This window comes from Pollicipes pollicipes, unplaced genomic scaffold (genome assembly GCF_011947565.3).
Source record: "Pollicipes pollicipes isolate AB1234 unplaced genomic scaffold, Ppol_2.1 Scaffold_7261;HRSCAF=8764_pilon_pilon_pilon, whole genome shotgun sequence".
Lineage (NCBI taxonomy): Eukaryota > Metazoa > Arthropoda > Thecostraca > Pollicipedomorpha > Pollicipedidae > Pollicipes > Pollicipes pollicipes.
Window position 1 is genome coordinate 41904726 of NW_023597054.1, and position 22323 is coordinate 41927048.

Consider the following 22323-nt stretch of genomic DNA (forward strand, 5'->3'; position numbering starts at 1 on the left):
GCACCCCGACACCTCCCACTCGTCATCAGCCGGCGCAGAGCCCTGTCCCGGCTGTCAAGATACTCATCGGCCGCCTATCATCATTAGCCTGTAATGAGCCTTTCGGCGGGGCCGGCCGGCCGGCGGGCGCCCGTAGCTGGCCATTGGCTGCCGGCGCCGGCCTGTCACGTGACCGGGGAGAGACAGGCGGCGGCGGCGGCGGCGGCGGCAGCGGCGGTGGCCAGTCGGAGCCGACCGGCGCCTCGGCGGTGGTCGCTCGCGCACGCCGCCGCCATGACCGCAGCCTGGGCGACGCTAGTCGTGCTGCTGGGCGCGGCGCGCGCCTTCGAGTGGGACACGGTGACCGGACGCGGCTCGCAGCCGGTCTGCATTGACATCCCGCACAACATGACCTTGTGCCGCGACATCGGCTACATGCGCATGACGCTGCCCAACCTGCTGGAGCACGACAGCCTTTCCGAGGTCTCGCAGCAGGCAGCCTCCTGGGTGCCGCTGCTCAACGTGCGCTGCGATCCTGACGCGCAGCTCTTCCTGTGCTCGCTGTACGCGCCCATCTGCCTGGAGCGGCCCATCTACCCGTGCCGCAGCCTCTGCCAGAAGGTGGAGAGCAGCTGCGGTGCGCGCATGGCCGAGTACGGCTTCCCCTGGCCGGACATAGTGCGCTGCACCAAGTTCCCGGCCGACAACGACATGTGCATCAAGGCCCAGTCCAACAAGCAGCCGCCAGGTGAGTGCAGTCCGGCGGGGCGCCTGTTCGGTAAGCACGCGGACCGGGCCGGCACAACCTGCTGGCGGCCGCCCTGGCTCGCCGGCCCGGCTGGGGGCCGTGCCGCCGCACGGGACGCGTTCGGTGGTGTGCGCAAGAACGGGCACGGTGCGGCCGGCAAACGAACGAGAGCAGGTGCGTACTCACGTGACGCCCGCTGCTCTGGCACGGCCACCGGGCATCATGAAAACTGCACGCAAGGTCTCATCAACGCGTCTGATAAACTCGTGAAGTGCTGAATGGACAGCCGAAAAAGTCATGCGCTGGGCATCTCGGTCACGTGCACCTTAAGGTATGCTCATCTCTCGACGTCCCACCCACGTACTCGGCTCGCACCACGCGCTATGGCTTACCAGACGCAGGAGGAAGGGGCACGATGTCCCCATCGCTCCTTGTATTGATCCCTCGTCACTGCTCTCAGCGAGGGGGCGGGAGGATAATGTCGCAGTTGACTCGTCCATTCTCGGGCGTAAGCCGCCGTTCGACGGGTTCCGGCGATAACATTTTCGGAACTCGTTAAATTTGTAAGATCTTTCGTAGCGCTTGGATTGTTTCCCCGTATCTTGGACAGCTTGAGGAAACTCGGCCTAGGACCGTCAGCAGGCTGACACAATCCGCGTGCATTCATTTTTGTTCCCCGCCAAGCCAAGGGGAAACCCTATAAGATGAATCTATGTAAGAGTGGTTAGGGGAAATAGCATACGATGTTTTCTCTCCATCAGAACTATCCGGTGCAGTTATATGGCTCAGTCACACGGATGTGTGCAAGAAATAGCAATGTGCTTGGTGTGTTCAGACAGCTTCACGCCTGTACGTTTGGATTTTTCCGCCCAACCGACATGTGATGTTAAAGGTCTTGCTCCCTAAAGCCCTTTAATATCATTGATATGCTCAGCACTCGTCTCCTCGGACATTACTGAATTCAATTAAGATGTGTTGAAAAACGACCAGAACGGCAACGTTTTTTAAACAACCTTTAAAAGCAACAAAATCAACGGCAGTTTAAGAATAACTTTTCACCGGGACGTCTGAACCGATTTCGGTGACGTCCCAGGAAACGCATTCTCAACATATCCATCTTAAGAAGGGAGCAGGTAGGCCCATCGTCCCATGCTTACCTAAATCCGATTACCATTGGCGATCTATACCGCAAACTACCAGGCAAATATTGCGCGTATTTCTTATCCAAAGTGTAGGGAAAATACGCTAAGTCATGCTTGACTCTAGTTGCACTATCACATGCATTTTCTCGCCTGCCGGCAATAAAAAATATTTGCCCAGCACTGAGTTTTTTTCAAGCCGAAGCCCGTTTCCCATCAGCGCGCCGTCGCTCGGTAAGTAGCGTTGTTGCTCCTTACATGGCGCCGTTGCTCCGTAAGTAGCACCGTCGCTCCTTAAGTGGCGACACCGCTCCAACTCTCTGTGGTGACGTCTCCCCCGCGATGGCCGATCGGTGCGGCCAGGGGCGCCCAAGTCCGCGCGGCCCACCCGCCGGCCGGCCAGACCAGCCGGACCGGACCGGGCCCGTCCCGCTTAGCCAATTACCGCGGCGGCAAGAGCGGCGCGGCCGCCAATTACGCCGCGGCTAATCTGCCACACCATAGGGCGCTAATTGAACGGGGGCGCCGTATCAGATGCGCTGTCGGCGGTCGGCGACGGGGCGGGACCGGCTGTCGACGGCTGGACGCCTCGCGTGATAAGCTGCTCGTCAGCTCCGGGGTGTCACACCGGTCCGGCGCGTCCCGGCGTGACCCGGCCCCGGCCCCGGCCCCGGCCCCGGCCCCGGCCCCGGCCCCGGCCCTAGCCCAGGCCCCAACCCGGCCCCGGACCAGGCCCCAGCCCGGGTGGGGAACCGGAATCGGACCCGGACCCGGACCCGGACCCAGACCCAGACCCAGACCCAGACCCAGACCCGGACCCGGACCCTAACCCGGACTCGGACTTGGACTCCATCCCGGCTCAGGGTCCGGACCCGGCCTCCGCCCCGACCCGGCCCCGGTCCCGGCCCCGCTCCGGACTCAGCCCCGGAGCCGGGCCCGGACCCGAATCCGGACCTGGACCCGGACCTGGGCCCGGGCTTGGATCCGACCCGGACCCGGACCCGATCGACGCCTGCTCCTGGGGGTTAACTGCTGCCGCGGGCGGTCACGGCTTGAACCGCGGCAGGCTACAGCTGAGAGCGACAGAGTGAGGCCGTGGTGACGTTCTGTTGGGACAGCAGGCAGTTAACGACGGAGTCCACGCTGAGCGCGGAGGAGCCGCCCCTTTGGCAGGCCTGCCGTACCTGACTCTGGGCGAGACTGAGCCACGTCAGCAGAACAGCCATTCAACAAGTGACTGGTGGGACTGGGACCGGCCGTATCCCCGACAGTCACCGTCAGGGGTCTGGACATGTTAGCAGCGGTGGGACTGGGGCCGGCCGTATCCCCGACAGTCACCGTCAGGGGTCTGGACGTGTTAGCAGCGGTGGGACTGGGGCCGGCCGTATCCCCGATAGTCACCGTCAGGGGTCTGGACATGTTAGCAGCGGTGGGACTGGGGCCGGCCGTATCCCCGACAGTCACCGTCAGGGGTCTGGACATGTTAGCAGCGGTGGGACTGGGGCCAGCCGTATCCCCGACAGTCACCGTCAGGGGTCTGCACGTGTTAGCAGCTCTAGTCGGTTTACCTGTGTCGTGCTGTGCCGGATGGGGTACTAGACCTAATGGCCAGGCGGATGGCACAGACCCCATCCGGTTTTTGTGTCAGCTGGAAGGTGCTGAGGTGTGTGAAGGTCTGTGGTGGTGTTGGGACGCTGAACCAGCCCAGCAGCGAAGAGGCCGTGGCTCGTTTGATGGCATGACGGCGCAGATTGTTGAGCACCAGGCAGTGCTGTGAGATGATCCACGAGCAGCACCTCGGTGGACGGCATGGATTCAGTCGTTACTGACGCGATGTGTTGTGTTCCCGTTGAGTTAGAGGTTCATGCGCGTTCTCATCATGACGGTGCCCCTAGGGGACGTACGGTAAGGGGCTGTGGACGTCTGGATACTTCAGGAAATCTCAGGTGACCGAGACAGAACATTGCAACAAATGGGAAGGGGGTCATTACGGCACGTTCTAGACAATAACTGCCATCTGATTGAAAAAAGCGCAACAAATTACGAAAAAATTGTTATAGACGTGATGAGATAGGAACTCCCCCCCCCCCCCCCGAGATCTGCTTGCTCACTTGGAAAAGATCGGCGGTGTCTCCCCCGGCACTCGAAGGCGTAAGCGTACGTAACGCCATGTGAACATTCGGCATGATAGTTGATATCAGAGTTCAGTGTCGCGTGTCGTCGCATCAGCGCCGCGCTCCGGAGTGTTACTCTACACCTGCTTAAACGCGCTCTCTAACTGTGCTGTGGCTCTTCGCCGAGTGTCGAGTGTTGTGCTCCTCACTTCTGTGGGTGTCTGATCGGCTGCGGTGTCTGTCGGTGTCTGACCATCGGGTCCGGCCCCATCTCTCAAAAAGTCCTCCTCGCTTCCGCCGTTCTGCTCTCTCGTCGGCTGGTTTAGGCACAACCGAACGGTGTCAACTCGACGGCAAACGGTTTGTTCGACGGTGAACTGTTTGGTTTGTTCATTCAGGCATGTATGCATTTATCACCAAACTGTCCACACAAAGAAGAGACATGGACACATACCAACAGAAGACACGCAGGCTGAAGAGACACCCGACGCCGACCAGGCGCAGCGGCACGCGTAAGGCATCATGCTAACATGCTGCTGGCGATGTTAGCAGGGGACAGAATCAGGCACATGCATCACCGACAGTTTCCCTCGCGTACACCGCAGTGCTGTGTGGCTGAGTGTGAAGGACCACACACCGAGGAAGCACGGCAGACATCCGGACGGAGCATTCCAGCTTTGTGCAGGTCTGACTCTGGCCATATGATGCCATTCATAAGCTAGAAGTTTGAAATGAGAGGTCTGTCTGCCTCATCAACGCCGACACCAAAAGGTTCCTAAACTTTTCAAAGGCATTACGACTTAGCCGTATTTTTATCTATATGAAAATAGGCTAAGGTATTGTGCGTGTGCATACACATAACTATAACTATTACTATATATATACGTGTTTGTGTGTGTGTGTGTGTGTGTGTGTGTGTGTGTGTGTGTGTGTGTGTGTGTGTGTGTGTGTGTGTGTCCGTCCTTTGATAAAAATCACAGCGGACTCGGCACTAATGATTTTTTACAATGTTTTCTCGATCGATCTGACGGCATCTGTAACGCGTGCTCGGGTGAGGGGGCCAATTGGACTCCCCGAAGGTTTTTCCAGAATGGTTTCCCAACGGCGCAGCGTAGCCGCGCCAAATTTTGCATAGTTGTTGATAATTAAATAGCGGATTGCTTGATATACAAAATTTAGATATACCTTGCAAGATTGCGGATTGTTTGTAAATGTAAATAGCGGATTGTTTGATATCAAAAATTTAGATATACCTTGCAATATCGCGGATTGTTTGTAAATGTAAATAGCGGATTGTTTGATATCAAAAATTTAGATACACCTTGTAAGATCGCTGACCTATGGCAGGTCAAAGTCAGACCATGGTTTCAGCGAAGTCAGTTTCTAGGGGATCGTTCAATGTGGTGCAACAACGAAATGTTAGACGAAGCCATCATCTCTCAGATGCTTCCTTAGACAACACAACATTTGAATAATCAAATTACATTGACGTTAGGTCAGGTGTGAAGGTCAGACCAAATCCAAAACCACCCTGTTTTATTACTCTAGGGCTTGCTGTGTGGATAGCTTCTGGCGCTCATTTCGAATATATTGATAGCAGAAACTGCATTATAAAACTTCCATGGACTTTTTAAAGGCCAAAATAGGTCATATACCTAAAATGGCCCAGTGCAACATTTTGGTTTTAGGAAAATACCGTCTTGCGTAATCTTTGTCGCTTATTCGAATGCAAAACTCAGAGCATTCTCGTATGATCTGGTCACCATGATCTCCAAAAGGTCAAACAAGGTCACTGACCTTAAATGAGCGGGGGAACTTTTGCTTAGAAATGGTTATCTGGGTTCTGGGGGCACTTTGGAGACTAATCTGGAATTTGACCTGAATTTGACCATTGAATTTGACGGAATCTTGTTGTCAAGTCAAATTGAATATGAATTTGACTTGAATTTGACGGAATCTGGAATCTGACTAATGAAAATTTGAAAATTTTGAAGGTCATTACTAAGGAACCTGAAACGTTGATCCAAGTGAGTTCACACACAAATCAACATACCCTGTAAATTTGGTGTCTCTAGCTCTCTTAGTTCCCCAGATCTCAGGGTGTCAAATTCACTCCTACCCGAGCGAAGGGTATCCGGCCGGCCACCCGGGCGTGTGTTAACACACACTCGGGATAGGGGTCAAACTGGCCCCCGAAGGGCTTTCCGTAATGGCTTCCGAAACGGCGCGGTGCAGCCAAGCAAAATTTTGCATAGCTGGAGACAATCGAATAGCGGATCGTATGCTTTGAAAAATGTATTTACCTTGTAAGGTTGCTGACCTAACGGCAGGCCAAAGTCAGGCCATGGATTCAGCGAAGTCAATTTCTAGGACATCGTTCAACCTGATGCAAAAACGGAGTGTTACACGAAGCCATACATCTCTGAGATACTTTATTAGGCAGCAAAACAATTGAATGAACAAATTCCACTGACGTGGGGTCAGGTATGAAGGTCTGACCAAGGTCAAAACCGACCTGCTTTATTAGTCTGGGGCTTGCTATTACGGGCAGTTTTGGTATTCATTTCGAATTGATTGATAACAGGAGCCGCATCTTCCATGGATCCTTTTATGGCCACAATAGTTCGCCGACCTAAAATGACCCAAGTCAACATTTTGTTTTTAGGAACATACTGCCTAGCGTAATCTTTTTTGCTTATTCAAATGCAAAACTCCGTGGAGTCTTGTATTATTTTGGTCACCATGACCTTAAAAAGGTCAAACAGGGTCTCTGACCTTAAATAAATATGTGGCCTTTTGCTCAGAAACGGTTATCTAGGTTCTGATAGCACTTTGAAAATCAGTCTGGAGTTTGACCTTGTTTGACCTTCTTGGACCCGAAGGTCACAGCCTAGGAACCTTAAATCTTGACTTCAGTGAGTCCACGTACAGAACAATACAACCTGCAAATTTGGTGCCTCTAGCTCTCTTAAAAAAGGTACAGATTGTTATACAGCATGGCCTGAAATAGTTGTATCTATCTATCTATCTATCTATCTATCTATCTATTTATCTATCTATCTATCTATCTATCTATCTATCTATCTATCTATCTATATATATATATATATATATATATATATATATATATATATATATACATGTTTATATAGGAATTCATCACACCAGGTTATGCACTACGACAAAATGTACCTTTTTTATTACGAGGCTTGGTGTCGGTGTTTAGAGCATCAGCAGCAAGTGAAAGATAACATCAGATCGATCTAGAAAACATAAAGAGCAACCAATGCTGAGTGCGCTGTGACTCCTTACAAGACGTGTATGAGGAATTATATATACATACATATATATATATATATATATGCACATATACCTTTAGTTTGTCTTGCAGATGGGTATTTCCAACACCTGAAAAGTCAACCTGTCTTCAGTGAACCTATTAACAGTGATATATCTTAGCCCAGGGTCCCAGGGGCTGCATTTTGTGACTCTAAACTCGTAAAAAGCGCAGCGGAAATGACTTGTTTGCCTCTGGTTCTAGGTTGTCACTCCGAAATCAACTCTTCGCTTTTGCTTTAATCCATAATCACCCTACTTAGTTTCAGACTCCGGTCAGTTTCTACCAAAAGTTCACGTGCCTGGCTTGGAAACATGTGGAATCGTTTGTGCGAGCCACTATTGTGTGCATCTGCAGAGGTAATCAATTGAAACGACCTTGTAAAATTGGCAACATCTGGTGGAAAAACCCTAAGTGTGCCATACAATTTGAACAACCGTGGCTGTGAACGCTTAACAATGAGCACTTCCGTGTAAGGAATGAAAACATAATACGGTAAACAGTTCGGGACAAAACAAACAAGTAATGCGTCTAAAGGATATAACTTAACAAAATGTGTGCTGTATGTTATCAGGGGAGGCAACAGTCACGGTATGTGCCCATTAACAATTGGCCATTACTAAGTGACATTTTATGTTTCGATTCAATGCTATTTTGCATTATTGATGCCTCATTTGTGTGCGCATTGAATAGGAAACATTGACGTAGACGAGAGGTACAACTTCGGAGCGACGGTAAGCGGTAATCCAAGCAGTTGGGTGTATTTGCTAGCCTTTGGGAGGATTAACAGCTTATCTACGTACCAAATATTTGAATTACATATTATGATCAGTACACCTGTATCGAGTAGGTCCGTTGTGTAAATTACAATTCCCCCCTCCCCCCAAAAAACGGACAGTCGTGGTAGGGGTTGTGGCTTTAAGAATAACTTCGAAGGTTTTTACAAACCATCGTGTCTGAAAGTCATATCATGAAGACTCTTGTACGAAGCGTCGTGTAAATTGTTTCTGCCTTTTTGCGGTGAATGATTAAAAAATAATGTAACGTGCTCCAAGCTGTTCTCAGTTTTCTTGAGCAGTCGGCAAAGATCAAACGGCACTCCCCAAACATGTGACTGTGTCAAGGTCTGGCAACTTCCGGTGTATACGCCAGACGCGCGATATAGCACACGTGGACGCGGAGACGTACGCCACCGCAGGCGTGTGCTGGAGGTCAGCACGGCTGGGGGCTCAGCAACTGACCGGCCTGCAAGGGCGACAACTGGAACATGCAGCGTGCAATGCGATCCGCCACCGGCTACTTAGTTGGCCTGAAAAACAGCCTTCCCTGAGAACACTCTGCGCTGTGGCGGGCGGAAGACGGTGTTGCAGCCTCGCATGCAGATCAGCTTTGCGGAGCGGTCCCGGATGTTGCACGGCATTTGGCTGTTTACCCCAGTGAAGTATTTCCGTGGGGCGTCGTGCTGTAGAGAAGCGAAGACGGGTGCTCGCCTCGGGGTTACTAGTCTTAGCAGTCAGTAGCAGGCGGAGGGCGGTCGACCGCCCCAACGCAGCGCAGACGACCTTGCCAACAGCACACCACACCGTGGCGCAGAGGTAGACGTAGGAGGCCAGTAGCGAGCCGACGAGCGGCTGCCGGTCCCGGGCAGCCGGCCGGGCCGTGCTGTCCGCTCGGCACGGCCCCTCACGCCGGCGGCCACCCCCGTAACCGGCAGCCTCTTCCCTGTATTGCAGAGAAGGTGAACCGGTGGGAGGACAACGGAGGGCCGCTGGTGATCCGTAAGTGGTGCGCGCCGCGCGCCCCGGCCGCGCGGCATGAGGCGCGGGGCGGCGAGACGGCGGCGGGCATGGGGCATGCTGTCGGCGGGGCTCGGCGCCCCGTCATCCTGTGGTGCCGGCTCCGCACGGCGGGCTCTTCTCTTCACTCTCGTCTGGTTGTCGGCCTGTGTAGCTAGCCCTGTGTAGTAGCGTAGCGCTGGCGACCGCTCTCGGTCGCGCCGGCTGCTGTCGTTCCAGTGTTGGCCTGTTCGCCTGCAGGAGGTCGAGGTAGTCCGCTCGTCAGGCATGGTCTGCAGCTGTAGAGGTACATTGGTGGTGGCACGCGGTTCACCCGGTGGGGATCACTGTGTGCCTGGATGGCGGCTGGTCGGCGAAAGTCGGCAGTGCTGGACATACGCCCTGTATGCGGGAATGTGCTCAGGTTTTCTGACAAAAATGTCGTTGGATGTATGACTACGCTTTTACGTTTTTAGCATCGTCCTTCCCAGTTCGTTGTTGTACTTCCAGGTCGTTGCATTCTATGTAAGTACCTGTGGCGCGATGTACTGTGAGTCTGTCTGCGTATATGAGCGTGCGTGTGCGCGTTTGTCAAGCGTGGCGCGCTTGGTCGGCCAGGTGACGGACCAGCCCAACATGACCCTCTGGAATGGCGCGGAACATCCGTCTGAAATGGCGCGGAACGTCCGAGAAGAGACAAAGGCGTGTAACGACGGGCCGTTATCAGTAGTGGATCCAAAGGGCCCGATTTCTCCGCAGTACCCGTAAATTATGGCGTTCTTTCAGCCCATGTGGGCGCCCATGTTTCAGGATGTCTGTAGAGAATTAAGATTTAACGAGGACTAGTAGCGAGGCGCTACTGAGCCCGGTGAAACGGCACCCTTGATATCGCGTGGAGAAGCGCCAGTGCGATGTGGAAGGTGTCCAAAATACAGATAAAAGACAGTTAATTGCAGCTACGGTTAGACCCCATACACAGGCCAAGAGCGTCTCAATTGTAGGTGGAGACGCGCCTGAAGCACACTATTAGAGGGATACTTGAAACCCATGCATAAGAGTCTAGAAATATACCCTGAGCCCGAGTAGATTGACGCCCCAAGATTTGGCGGAAGAGCGCACTCAAGTCCAACCCGGGACTGCCAGCTGTTCCCAAGCCCACACATAGGTATAAGCCGAGTCTTCTATGACGTGGCCCGCGTGTGCTATCGGCAGACGCAAGCATCCAATCCCAGGTGCAGGGTGTCACAAGCGTCAAGCAGAGACCGCCGAAATGTCTCGATGGAGGGATGCCAATGGAATCGGGAACAGGGACATGTCGATCTCCGTGGAGGGGGAACACAGGCCTTCGGATAAGGTTCTGGGCGACCACAAATGTGGGTACACAAACACAAGCGCGCAGGGGAGCCCTAAGGCTAGGTGTCTGGAGCAGCATGTGGTCAGACAGCATCCGGCGGCCCACGTACTGCCGCACAGACTGCACCGGACACCGGGCACACTGACGGCAAAGTGACGCTTCGAGCACCACGATTTTGATCTAAGGTGCTCTGATTATTTGCGAGAAAAAACTCTCTGTCGTCACCAGGAGCCTCAGCTGACATGGACAGTAAGCAGTCGGATATTAATCCTTTTATGCATAACCTCTCGTATTTGTGCATTCTTTTAGATTTGTGAAGAAAAATGAAAGATAGCATTAGACCCGGGCTCGCGCTGATTTTTTTTTTTTTAGCTGAGGGCATTTCCCATTGACGTCATTCAACGTCATGTCCTGTTTTCTTCAAAGTTGATTGGCAGCAGATCGATCGTTGTCTTGAAAATTAAGAAAGTTATTATATCAAGAAAGGGCCGAAAAGCGGTTAAAGGATCAAGTCTAAGATACTTGAGCTGCGGGGTGAACTAAAGGAGGTCATAAAGTCCTGTGCTGAACTCTGGAAGTAGCTGTGCCGTATGCTCGCTGAAGAAGGGATCAACTTGAAGCTCCAGAGTTTAAATCAACGTTACGACTGGGGTTCCTGGTTGGATGGTGTTGCGTGATATATCTGGAGACTGCAGCGCCCGAAGTGGCACAACCGTACTTGTAACCGTCTTATTCAGAACGTAAGCATGACTTTAAACAGTAATCAGAGCGTCACTGTCATGGATGGGCACGTGAAGTTAATTGCGGATTATTTGAGCTGCGAATAAGAATGATCGCAGAACAAGACCACTCATGACCTGCGCATAAACCCTAGCGCACGTATTTGATGAAAATGAAATGCTAGATCCTAAAAGTTTGAGCTATGTAGTTTGCATGCCTAAAATGACGGCCCAACGCTACATTTCTTTCGAAATTTGCGTCACGTTAAGGAGTGATATCAGCTTGACGCTTTACCTGTTAGCCAGCACAGTTTCCCCAGCTTCAGGTGGGATTTCTAGATTTCAGAAGTAGCCATGATGATTGTTAACCTGGTATCAAAATGTAACCGTCTGATCGGAAAAACTCATTGGGTGATCGGCATCATGTCAGCCCTAAAGACAATGCTATCGAGCAATCGTCGAGCTTATATCTGTTACGTAATTGGCGCCGGGTGTGGCGCGAAATGCCCGAAGTGTGAGACTGGAGCAATTGCAAAGCCCCAGCGCACCTAACAATGGTCGTGTAGACCTTCGCTGGTCCTAAGCAAAAGAGTGCAAGAACAGCAGATGTTCTTTCCTTGCAGAATCGCACTAACGTGTTTACTAAGAACGAGGATCAAAGTCAGGTCACCCGTTTTGGTGATAATGCTGCTCTTCCAGTCCACACGGCAGACGAGGTCATTAGTTGCATCGGCGCCTTCCAAACCAATGACATGATTGTGTAGCGATATGCGTGATGTCACACATCACATGATGTTACACATACACGCACTTCTCACTCCCCAGACGGTCACACCACTGAAAGGATGACATCAAGGCAGCCCCAAGCAAGAAATAAAACTGAGAGCTACCGCATGTAGAGCCGAAAACCGTCGTCCAAGCTCACACTGACGTCGCCATAACCCAGTGACCTGACCTGATGTAGGAAAAATCCTCCAGAATATGTCAAATCGATCACCAGGCAGGCGCTAAAAATTTGATGGGACTGCCTTGCGTGGTTCGGAAGTTATTCACGAAAATCGGAGTGGGAGTGGGAGCAACTTTTAACTGCAGGCTATCGCCGGCCAATGGAATGAACGGTGTTCGCCTCACTAGCATTCATTGTCGGCGTCACCTTTGAACGTGATACGTTAGTTTCGGCCCCGCAGACTAACCCAAAGCACGGAACTGGACACCACGCGTTTGCTAGCAGGAAAGGACTCGTGAATATCTACAGCTGATTTTCGTGAGGATAAAATCATCGCGTTCTCACAAGCGTGACGCATGCCCCTGGACATTCATTCGTGAATAAACATTCCAAAGCGCTGGCGCAGGGACACCAGGAGTCGTGACTATATAAGGTGGGCGGATTGAGGCAGGCATGCCTTGCTAGGCGCTTTGTCATGCACTCCCGTGATAAATCAAGTAACGAACGTGAGTCATGCTTGCCTCGCGCTGTGTCCCGTCACATTGCGCTACGAAGCCGACAGTAACACCTTGAGAAAGCCAAATACGCTGGCTGCGTGCTGGTCATTTGAGTTGTATGTGGGAGGATGTGCTGAGGTCTCTCGTGCGCAACGGTCATTATAAGAGACGTTGCACATGATGCAACCCTACTTCAACGCGAATCATTAGTTTTCCTTTTCGGTTTATGTGCGGTTTATTTTGATAACACATTTATGGGACACAGTCTATACAAGATCTCGCGTTCCGGCACTGGCAGGTCTATTGGCTGTGATTTTTCACGCGAAGCGACACGGGACCAGGCGAAGCGTAACGGGCCGAGACCGTGCACGTGCAAAGGACCCCTTAAGCGGTAACAGCTTCCTACAATCAGCAGCACACTTCCGGGATGGGTGCAAGCCGTAACGACCAGTATCAAAAGTTTCTGAGAGCAGGGTCACTGTGCGCCGAGCCGGAGCGCCAGAAGCCGCCGAGGGGAGCCGGCCGGGGCGCGGCGTCGGGACAGGATCTCGCGGCGGGTCCGCACATCCGCTGCGTACCTCTGGCGGCGCCGGCGTCGGACCCCTGGGAGCCGTTCTGGCCGGCTGCGATTCGGCGCTTCTGGCCAGCGGTCGGCGCCGGCCGTGCAGCAGCCGCCTCGGGCCGCCCTATCGGCCGATGAGATCACGTTGCCGGCCGGTCCGGAAAGGCGACACTCGCACGTGACGTGGTGTCACGTGACGGGGTGTCACGCCGGCGCGGTATGCGGCCGCGCCGCGGCGGCTCCCTTCAAGTGGGCTCGGACAGGATGCGCGGCGGCCGCGCCGACACCCGCTGCCCAGCCCCGGACAAAGCACACCTACAGTCTCTCTGGTGTCAACATTTACATTCCGCCGAATTGGCATCGGCTGGCGATCGGCGGCCAGAGGCGCGGTCGGCTCGTTTGAAGCGGTCGAATGGCCCCCGAGCGGGGCCGGGCTTCAGACGACACCGCCGGCTGTTTGTTGCAAGCTCGCCGCCCCATATATAAATACCCGGCGCCTATATTGATTACCGGCCATCGCTGCACGCCGCCGTGCTGGAATTGCCTAATAAATTTACCGGCTGCGTCTGCCATTGCCTGTGCCATGACCCGAGGAGAGGTATTATTCCAGCACGACGCGGGTCGAATCGCGGCCGCCTATCTATGCAGACAGGCGGCGGCGGCGGCGGCGGACCTTGCAAAGGCGGCGGGCATTAGCATGTGGCGCGGTGTGACGGGCTGTCCCAGGCGGCCGGTCGGGAGCGGTGCCGCGGCAGTCGGCCGCCGGCCCGGCCGGACCCTGGGGAGGCTCAGGGTGCTGGGCAGGGTGTCAGACACGGCCAGGGCGAGGGGAGGTGCCGAGGGATGGCCGGCGTGTCGGGGCGTCAGATGAAGTGGTCGGGGTATCGAGCGAGAGGTGAGGGTTTCGGGGTGTCAGGCGCGACTGGGAGGCGTTGTGACAGGCTACAGAGCCGCGAGGGATAAGGCCAGGGATGATCAAGGAGCCGGCCGCTGAGGAAGAAGCGAGGGACCTCCAGGGTGGCGGACGGGCGCCGGCCAATCGGCTGAGTGCCAGCCGGCCGATGGGAATAGCTGCAGACCCTGACAGGAGATTATTGTCGGCGCCGTTAGATCGGCCGCGAAGGACTGCCGTCAGCGCCGGCCCGAGATGACAGCTGAGGAGGAGGGAGGGGAGGGCAGGGGCGGGGGGCATGTGGCGCCGAATAGCCCGCTCGCCGCTTGCGGCAGGCTGTCTGCAGACCGTGACCTGATCAGAGCAGCTCGGCCGACTGATAGCCGCGAAAGGCGCTCCAGGGCCCAGTGAACGGACCATCGTGCCTGCCGCCGCTGGCCGGCACGTGATCAAAGGCGCCGCCATGCGAGGTCTCACGGCGTGCACCCACCGGCTGATGTCAGGCCCCGAGAGAGCCGTCCCACGCGGGCCGCCGGCGGCAGGGCCGTGGCGGCGGCGCCCTGCCGCGCGCGACAGCCGGGCGGCGCCACCTGTGGTCTGTGCATCTCGGCGCGACAGGACGTGACGGCAGAAGCCGAGCCGCCGGTGGGGGCGGACGAGGCGGACGGCTCCCGTAACCGCGCCGGGTTCGCCCCGTCAGCCGCGACGCCACCCGGCGGCCGTCCGGGCCGGCGCTCACCCGCTCGACCGCTGTCGTTACAGAGGAGCCGCCGTCAGAGGCTTGCAACGCTTGCAGCCAGCCGGAAACAAAGGAGAACATGCTCGATCACTTCTGCCGGTCCGACGTAGGTAAGATATCGCGCTGAGACCGAGGGTGCCGGTTTAACGAGTTTAGTCATATGCGCCGACTGGGTGACTTGGTCGCGACAATTTCGCTAAGCTTGCAAATCCGGAGGCACCCGGTGCGCGCGCCTTTGATCTTCGCCACTCCCTGTCGGGTCCGGCGGCGGTTGACGCGCTGTGAGGTGACCGTCAGGCCGGGTGGCGGCCCGGCCAGCGCCGCTCTAACCGCAGCGCCGCCGGCAGCCGTGCGCACCAAGATCCGGCGGGTACGCGCCGACCGACTGATCGCCAGCAGAGCGCGCATCTTCAAGCCACAGACGCCCAGCCGCGCCGAGCGGCGCGCGCTGCGCCGGCCCACCTTCCAGTGGGCGCACGACCCCGACTGCTGCCCGCAGCTGCAGCAGAAGGGCATCAAGTACCTGGTGATGGCGCGCCGCCAGGGCGACCAACTGGTACCTACCTTCATCATGCCATGGAAAAAGTTGAAGGTTAGTTGCGAGGGGTCGCGTTGCGTGCGGTGGTCGCGGACGAAAGGTGCGTTCGAGCTGTGGGCTACGGCGGAGTGAAAGCATGCACGCGCATGAGATTCGTATGACGCGCGCTCGAAAACTGATACGTCTGATAAACCGGCGGTCGGCGCTGGTCGGTTCATCAGACGTGTTGCGGTGCTCGAGCTGGACTGTGGGACGTTGTCTTTCTATCACTTCTTTTGTTTTAACTGATTTGTCCAGGGATTTCACTTTTGCCTATTGAAAATCCAGACCAGGTGCTGGTTTTGCAAGGCTGGATACCGATCAGCAGTTTCGCTACGCCGTTGAATAAGATCTGTCGGGCCTGTAAATGAAACGATTTATTTCTCTTAATCTAAAAAAAGGTTTAAAAGTCGGCCACCGGACTAAGGTCACCTGCTGGAATGATAGCGTGGTTGAAAACGTTTGGACATGTACTGGAACGCTCGCAGACCCCCGATCCCTATCTGTATGACCGTGTGAAAAAAGACCTCGTCCACTGATTCTGATCCGATGCCGTAGCTTGTCCACTGGCTTGGCCTGTGAGTTTCAACAGAAGAGCGTTCTAATGATTTCACTCCTCTGTCCGAACCCGCCCATGTAATGACTCCTGCGTCTGTTCTCGTTCATATCAATCTTGTGTCGATCTCGCTCTTCACTTCGGTGTCTGATCGAGCCGATCATATCACTCGCGTATCCCAGCTTGCAAGGAGTCTAACCGTCGTGCCCGATCTGGTTCCGTGGCCTGGTTAGTGCTCGCGGGCTGTGCGCCGGCTGTTTGCCGCGCGTCGCCGCCGCCCTCTGACGGGGCCGGTGTGGGCGGCAGATCTCTCGCCAGGTGCGTCGACTCCTGCAGCGGCTCGACTGCTCCGACACGCGTGCCGTCCAGGCGGCCATGCTGCCGCCAGCCGCCTCCGGGCGCCGGCGCGGCCAGCGGCGCCGCGGCCGGCCCGGCGGCCAGCGGCCCGGCGGCCAGCGGCCCGGTGGTCAGCGACCTGGCGGCCAGCGGCCCGGCGGCCAGCGGCCCGGTGCCCAGCGGCCCGGTGGCAAGCGACCTGGAGGGCAGCGGTCCGGCGGCCAGCGACGCGGCGGGCCGCGCGGCCGCCGGCGGCTGCGCAACCGCCAGAAGCGCCGGCGCCGGCCCAACGGCGGCCGCCGCCGCAAGGGTGGATCGGCGGCCGGCACCGGCTCGCGCCGCCGCAAGACCAGCCCTGCGGCCGGCAACAGCACGGCGCGGGCGCCGGCCGCCCCCTGAGGTGCGCCGGCCCGGGCGGGCGCGCGGCGGGCGCGGGCGGCCTCCGGCGAGGAGTGCCGCCCGACGGGACGGCCGCGGCACGAGGCCGGCGGCGAGGCGTCCGGCAGGTGGCGGAGCCCGGCGCCGGCCGGAGGAGACACTCTGTCGCGCAGGACGGGCGCCCCAGAGGCCGGATCTGTGATAAGCCGCGCGGACCCGGCTGCGGCGAGGACGCGCGGCGGACGACCGAGGCGGGGCGGCGGCCCGCGGCTGGTGCGGTGGGCCACAAGCACGCCGCGTCTGATATTACGCGGGCCCGCCGCGCCCGTGACGCGCGCGACTTCCGCCGGGGAGTCAGGCCCCAGTGTCGGCCGCTGAGGTGTCGAAGACTTTTAGCCAAGTAACCAAAGGGTTCTTAGAACCCCTCGAGGACATTGTGTGTGGATAGAAGTGGTATTTTCATCGCAAGCAATAGTCAAGAACGTTGGCAACTAAAAGTCTGTGCTTACCCAGTTTTACTATTGGATCAACCGTCATATTTAGCCATGAGAGTTTGGTGCATGCTGTGTTTTCCGTTGTTGTATGTGGTTATGCTGGATGTTTAATCCTGTAAATAGTTGCAGTTTACTTCATCTCAAAGACGGTAGCGGGCAGCCAACTAGCGTCTCCCAACTACGCACTGTACATGTTTAACGTTTCTAGAATTCTCCATCTCTGCGATGCGTTCAATGTTTTCGGTGTGTCGTCCGTGTCTGTGCCAAACAATATAGCTTTCATCCTAAGCGGCCTCAACTAGAGCTCTCGTCGCAGCAGTCAATCCTCTCAGGATTTCGCTCCGAGTTGTCTACACCACGGGGAAACAAAACGATATTGCGGCATATAATTCGTAACGACAGCATACACACGCGTTAAAAGTAACCACGGAAACAAGTTCGTTAGAACACCTGTTATTGGCCCCATTGACAACAACAAACAATGCCCGTATCTGCAAAAGCCCTGCACCATCAAAGCGCACACGAGATAATGTCATCACAGTGTTGCATCACAAACCTGTGACCTGGCCGTGGACGCGCTCGGTCAGAACGTGGCCGGCTGCGCTGGAGATCAGTCCTCCACGACAGCCACTGGCCTGTAATGCGCTTCGTCATCATGCCGGACACACGCACGCTGATCACACCGCGTAACCGCGTAACCGCGCAACGTAACCGTAACCACAGTCGGCAGCGCTATCAGGCGCGCCCTGGCGGACGGGCTGGCGCACCGTCCCGCCGCGCCACCTCTCGCGCGCAAGGACGGAATGTAGCCACCGCGCTCCGGAGCTGTTCCGCACGACAGCTGAGAGCCGGCGGCCAGTCTCGGGCCGGCTCAGCTGGCGGCCACCGTATCACCGGTCACCAGGTCACCGGGTTATCGGTCACCAGGTCGCCGGTCACCAGGTCACCGGTCTCGGGCCGGCTCAGCTGGCGGTCACCGGATCACCAGGTCACCGGGTCATTGGTCACCAGGTCGCCGGTCACCAGGTCACCGGTTCCAGGCAGGCACAGCTGGCCGACACAAGTCACCGGTCACCAGGTCATCGGTCCCGGGCCGGCCGAGCTGGCGGTCACCTGTCACCGGTTACCAGGTCACCTCTCCTCGAGCGTGAAGCCGCGGCCCAGCTGGCGGTCCTGGGCGCTGCGGAAGGCGGACAGCAGCAGCGGCCGCCGCTCGGGGCTCAGCAGCAGGGTGAGCAGCGCGCCGCCGCCCGCCGCCGACGCCGGCCGGCCCGGCTCGGCGCCCAGCTGCGCCGCTCCGCGCACGTACTCCGCCACGTACGTGTCCGCCTGCCGGCCGGACACACGTGGCCGCGTGAGCACGCGAGGCGTAAGGCAGCCGTGAGCCAGCTGTCGACGGACGCGGCGTGTGGTACGTGGGCGATGGGGCTACGGCCAGGGGCTCGACTTGACAATTCGACGAATGCCTGGCGGTTTCAGAATAATATGATCCTACGGATGTTGATCGGGTTCGGATATGACTGAATTTTGAGCTGCAGTTAGCAGGCTACATACACAACTCAGTATGTCATTCGTTGACAAGCTCACAAATAAAGACAAAAACACGTCGAAGTGGAGCAGTCTCGCGACAATATCATAAAATTATTTTGTCACTTGTATACGTGCATTTGTTATACCCATCGGGTGTGAACTGTTAAAAATACATTATCACGACTACAAACGTTTATAAAAGTAATTATAACGAGACCAACAGGCACCTCCAGTCGCCAGCAGGCACACCGCGAGCGCCGCCCCGAACTAGTGCCGTACCGAGTCTGAGAGGGCGGAGGAGGGCAGAGGCGAGCCGAGCGGGCCGGACCGCCGACACACCGCCACCTCGGTGGGGTCCGCCTGCGAGCCGCACAGCTCCGTCTCGGTCAGCCGGAACACGGCGCTCCAGCTGGCGGCCGACTCCAGCTCGGCGTCGGCCAGCAGCCGCAGGTCCTGCCGGCCGCACGCGTCCGTCAGTCGCCGCCCGGCCGCGTCTGCGCACGCGCCGGCGGCCGGCGCACGCTGCACGGCTTCAGTTGTCCGCGCGCGCCTCACAGTACCGAATCGTTAGCGCGGCCGACTATGAACTAAAGGGAATGCTTCACATTTGGAGACATTGAAGAAAATATCAGATATAATGCAACAAGTAAAATATTCCTCAACGCGACATGGTTTGATTACGTCATCGTACCTTGCGCAACATTTATTGAGAGCCCATTGACGGCCGTTATATCTGGGAATCGCGCTCGCGAACGCCAGGATAAACGTCTCAACAACTATATTTTCCTAAGCCTTGACCGCCGCATGGCTCATGGAAAGGCAGAATATGAATGCCGTCATTATGACGCCATAAATGCCAAGGTGACTTTGAAATGCTCTCCCCGATATACCTTCCCCCATTTTTCGCGGGCGTGTAGCTCAGAAACTAGACGGGCGTATGTCTCAAGAAGGGTAGGATTGTGAACAGCACAGAAAGGTCTTCAAGATGGATTTTTCAGTTCAAAACACGTATCAATGTGAGTCACTCCTTTTAGGGCAGTGTGCGGGAGATGGAGTCACGGCAGTGTCCTGCGCCCCGGGCAAGTCCAGCTTGTGCGCCCAATCCCGCGGCGCCGCGAGCGATGCTGACCTGCGAGGTGAGCACGACTGTGACGGCCCGGAAGGCGCCGCCGTCCGTCAGCTGGGTGGCATCGGTGACGACCAGCACGGCACACTCCGGCAGCAGGTGCACCGCGTGCCAGAGCGCCGCCGCCGGACACTGGCTCACCGGCCAGCGACGCTCGGGCTGGCGCCTCTGGCGGCCCCGCGGCGTACTGTCAGTGCACACGCACGAACACAGAGGGCTCTGGACTCTGGGATCACGGCACCACTGTCTGGTGAGTCGCAGACACGCGTCCGACGGGGCGCAGCCGCAGTATGCGGGACAAGTCAGGCGCGCGGCCAGCGAGGTCAGCGGTCGACGCCACGATGGGTCACTGTCGCTCGCACACAAGCCCCTCGCAAGCGTGGCTCCACTGGGCCCACATTAACTGCAACAAGGCAAACGTCACACTGTTCCGGGGCATACTCTGCACGATAGAAATACTGACAACAGGAGATGTCGGCGAAGACAAAGCACGTGACACCCCGTCCCGCAGCCACTACCTGCGGCCGCCGACGCCAGCCGACGCTGTGCAGCAGACCCTGGCCGGTGTGCGCCAGCAGGTCGGCCGCTCCGCCCAGCGGCTTGGTGAGCGCGCCGACCAGACCGCGGCCGAGCCCGCCGACCAGCGCCGAGGCCGAGCGGCCGGCCAGCGCGCCCTGCAGCGGTTGGTCGGCGATGCCGGCCACGGCGCCCAGCAGCGCCAGCCCCAGGCCGGTCAGGCCCTGCGCCAGGCCGTGCGTCAGCCCCAGCGGCGCCGCGCTCCGCTGGAGCTCCGTGCGCGCCACGTGGTCGGCGTCGAGGGACAGCTGGTGCAGATTGCGCGCCAGCGCGGCGGCCAGGCCGCTGACGGAGCTGACGGCGCCGGCCGCCAGGTGTCGCGCCAGGCTGGCCAGGCCGCGGCCGCAGCCGGTGAACAGGCCGCCGGGGCCCGACAGCAGGCCCCGGTATGGCAGCTGCACCAGGTCACGCACGCCGGAGCTCATGGAGCGCGCTAGGCCGGCCGGGTCGCCCAGGAGGTCCAGTGACGCCACCACGCCACCTGGCGGAGGTCAGGTGCGGTCAGGGCGATCCCGGGGGATGAGCGAGGGACGGACGCTGCAGCGCTGTCAGGTCGGGGCATTGCTCAAGGGACGGCCGAGGGGCGGACAACACGCCACCTGCCGACACGCCGGTAGTAAGGGGGGGGGGGGGGGTACTGACACAGGGTCTCCCAGAAGAGCACAAGCACAGCAGGACTTGTGAGATGAACGCTCTAGTACAGACAGGCAAAACTTAAAGGCAGAGTGCCTCAGGACACTCGACAAGACAGCACTGCACTGCAAATCCATTTGTTCAATGGCGACGATGTAATGCAATACCATTCCGTTGCGTGCACTCCGTCCGCGTCTCCCGACCTGCCGTCGTGCTTACATTAATCACGCGCGACCACCGAGCACCCACGGGCATACTCCGCCTGCCCGCCAGCTCCGGGGTGAACATAAGCCCCCGCCGCCACTGACCGGCCTTGTAGATGGCCGACCACATGTAGTGCCGGACCACGTCGTCGAGCAGCGCCTCCAGGCTGGTGCGGACGCCGGACCGCTCGAACGCCGGCAGCTGCAGCGGCGACTCGTCGATCGAGAGATACAGCTGCAGCTGGGTGCGCACGCTCAGGCGCAGCGAGAGCGGCTCCACGCACAGCGAGTCCACCAGCACCTGGCTGGCGAGCGCCGCCAGCTCGGCACGCACCGCCGCCGGTGGCCCGCCGCCGGCGGTGGAGGCCGTGGCGGCGGCACTGGCCGGCCCTGCCGTCGCCGCCGCCAGGTCGCGCAGGTACGCCACGTAGGCGGCGTGACAGCGGTCCTCGACGAAGAGGCGCAGCGGGCGCGCGAGCAGACGGAGCGAACGCAGCCGGCGCCGGCCGTCGGCGTCGGCTTCCAGCCCGGCCTCGGCCAGCAGCAGCGCCGAGCGACGCAGCGCGTTGACGGCGGCGCTGAGCGCCAGCGGCGGCAGCGTGGAGAGCTGGCCGGCGGCCGGCGGCTCGGCACACTCCTGCGCCATCAGCAGCACCTGGTACTGCTGGCCGGCCGACGGCAGCAGCTGACTGTCCAGCTGCAGGTCGCCGACGCACACCGAGAGCCGCGAGAAGCCGCGCGGCCGCGGCGGCTCGGCGGCCGGCGCCAGCAGCAGCGCGGCGCGGTCGGCCGTCAGCCGCAGCACCTCCTGACTGCAGGAGACGTCCGTCAGGTCGTCCAGCAGCACCACGCTCAGCTGGTCACAGACGGCCGTCAACTGGAGGGCGGTGCTGGCAGCGGCGGCAGCGGCGGCGGCGGCGGCCGGCGCCGGCGTCTCCTCGGCCGGCGGTGGCGGTGGCAGCGGGCGGGCCGCGGCCGCCGGCGCCGGCCGCTCGGCAGCCGGAGCGCCCAGCGAGCGCGACAGCCGTGCGCGCACGTCCCACGCCGACACCTCGAGTCGGCTGACCGGGCGCAGCTGCACGTGGTACGTGTGGCCGCGTAGCTCCACGTGCG

At 58.1% G+C, this 22323-nt stretch overlaps 1 protein-coding gene and 1 long non-coding RNA gene across 2 annotated transcripts; one reads left to right on the top strand and one right to left on the bottom strand.

Moving 5' to 3' along the window:
* Nucleotides 1–239: 239 nt before the first annotated feature.
* Nucleotides 240–17951, top strand: LOC119111457 (secreted frizzled-related protein 5). The gene is made up of 6 exons (XM_037235274.1): nucleotides 240–727; nucleotides 9051–9095; nucleotides 14825–14911; nucleotides 15149–15393; nucleotides 16241–16335; nucleotides 17882–17951. Exons 1-6 carry the CDS (start codon nucleotides 274–276, stop codon nucleotides 17949–17951), a joined length of 996 nt encoding a protein of 331 aa, XP_037091169.1. The 5' UTR covers nucleotides 240–273.
* Nucleotides 17952–18405: 454 nt separating this feature from the next.
* On the bottom strand, nucleotides 18406–19959 carry LOC119111053 (uncharacterized). Its single transcript, XR_005095580.1, has 3 exons — nucleotides 19802–19959; nucleotides 18952–19125; nucleotides 18406–18471 (listed from the first exon to the last, which is right to left on the bottom strand). It is a non-coding gene; the product is annotated as an uncharacterized LOC119111053 (long non-coding RNA).
* Nucleotides 19960–22323: the final 2364 nt, after the last annotated feature.

What these genes read in the sequence shown, in the direction of transcription:
- LOC119111457 (XM_037235274.1), top strand. Translation starts at nt 274, where the DNA reads ATGACCGCAGCCTGGGCGACGCTAGTCGTGCTGCTGGGCGCGGCGCGC. An exon ending in GTCCAACAAGCAGCCGCCAG is followed by an intron (nt 728 to 9,050) that starts GTGAGTGCAGTC and finishes CCTGTATTGCAG; the next exon opens with AGAAGGTGAACCGGTGGGAG. An exon ending in CCGCCAGCCGCCTCCGGGCG is followed by an intron (nt 16,336 to 17,881) that starts CCGGCGCGGCCA and finishes CAGCGCTATCAG; the next exon opens with GCGCGCCCTGGCGGACGGGC.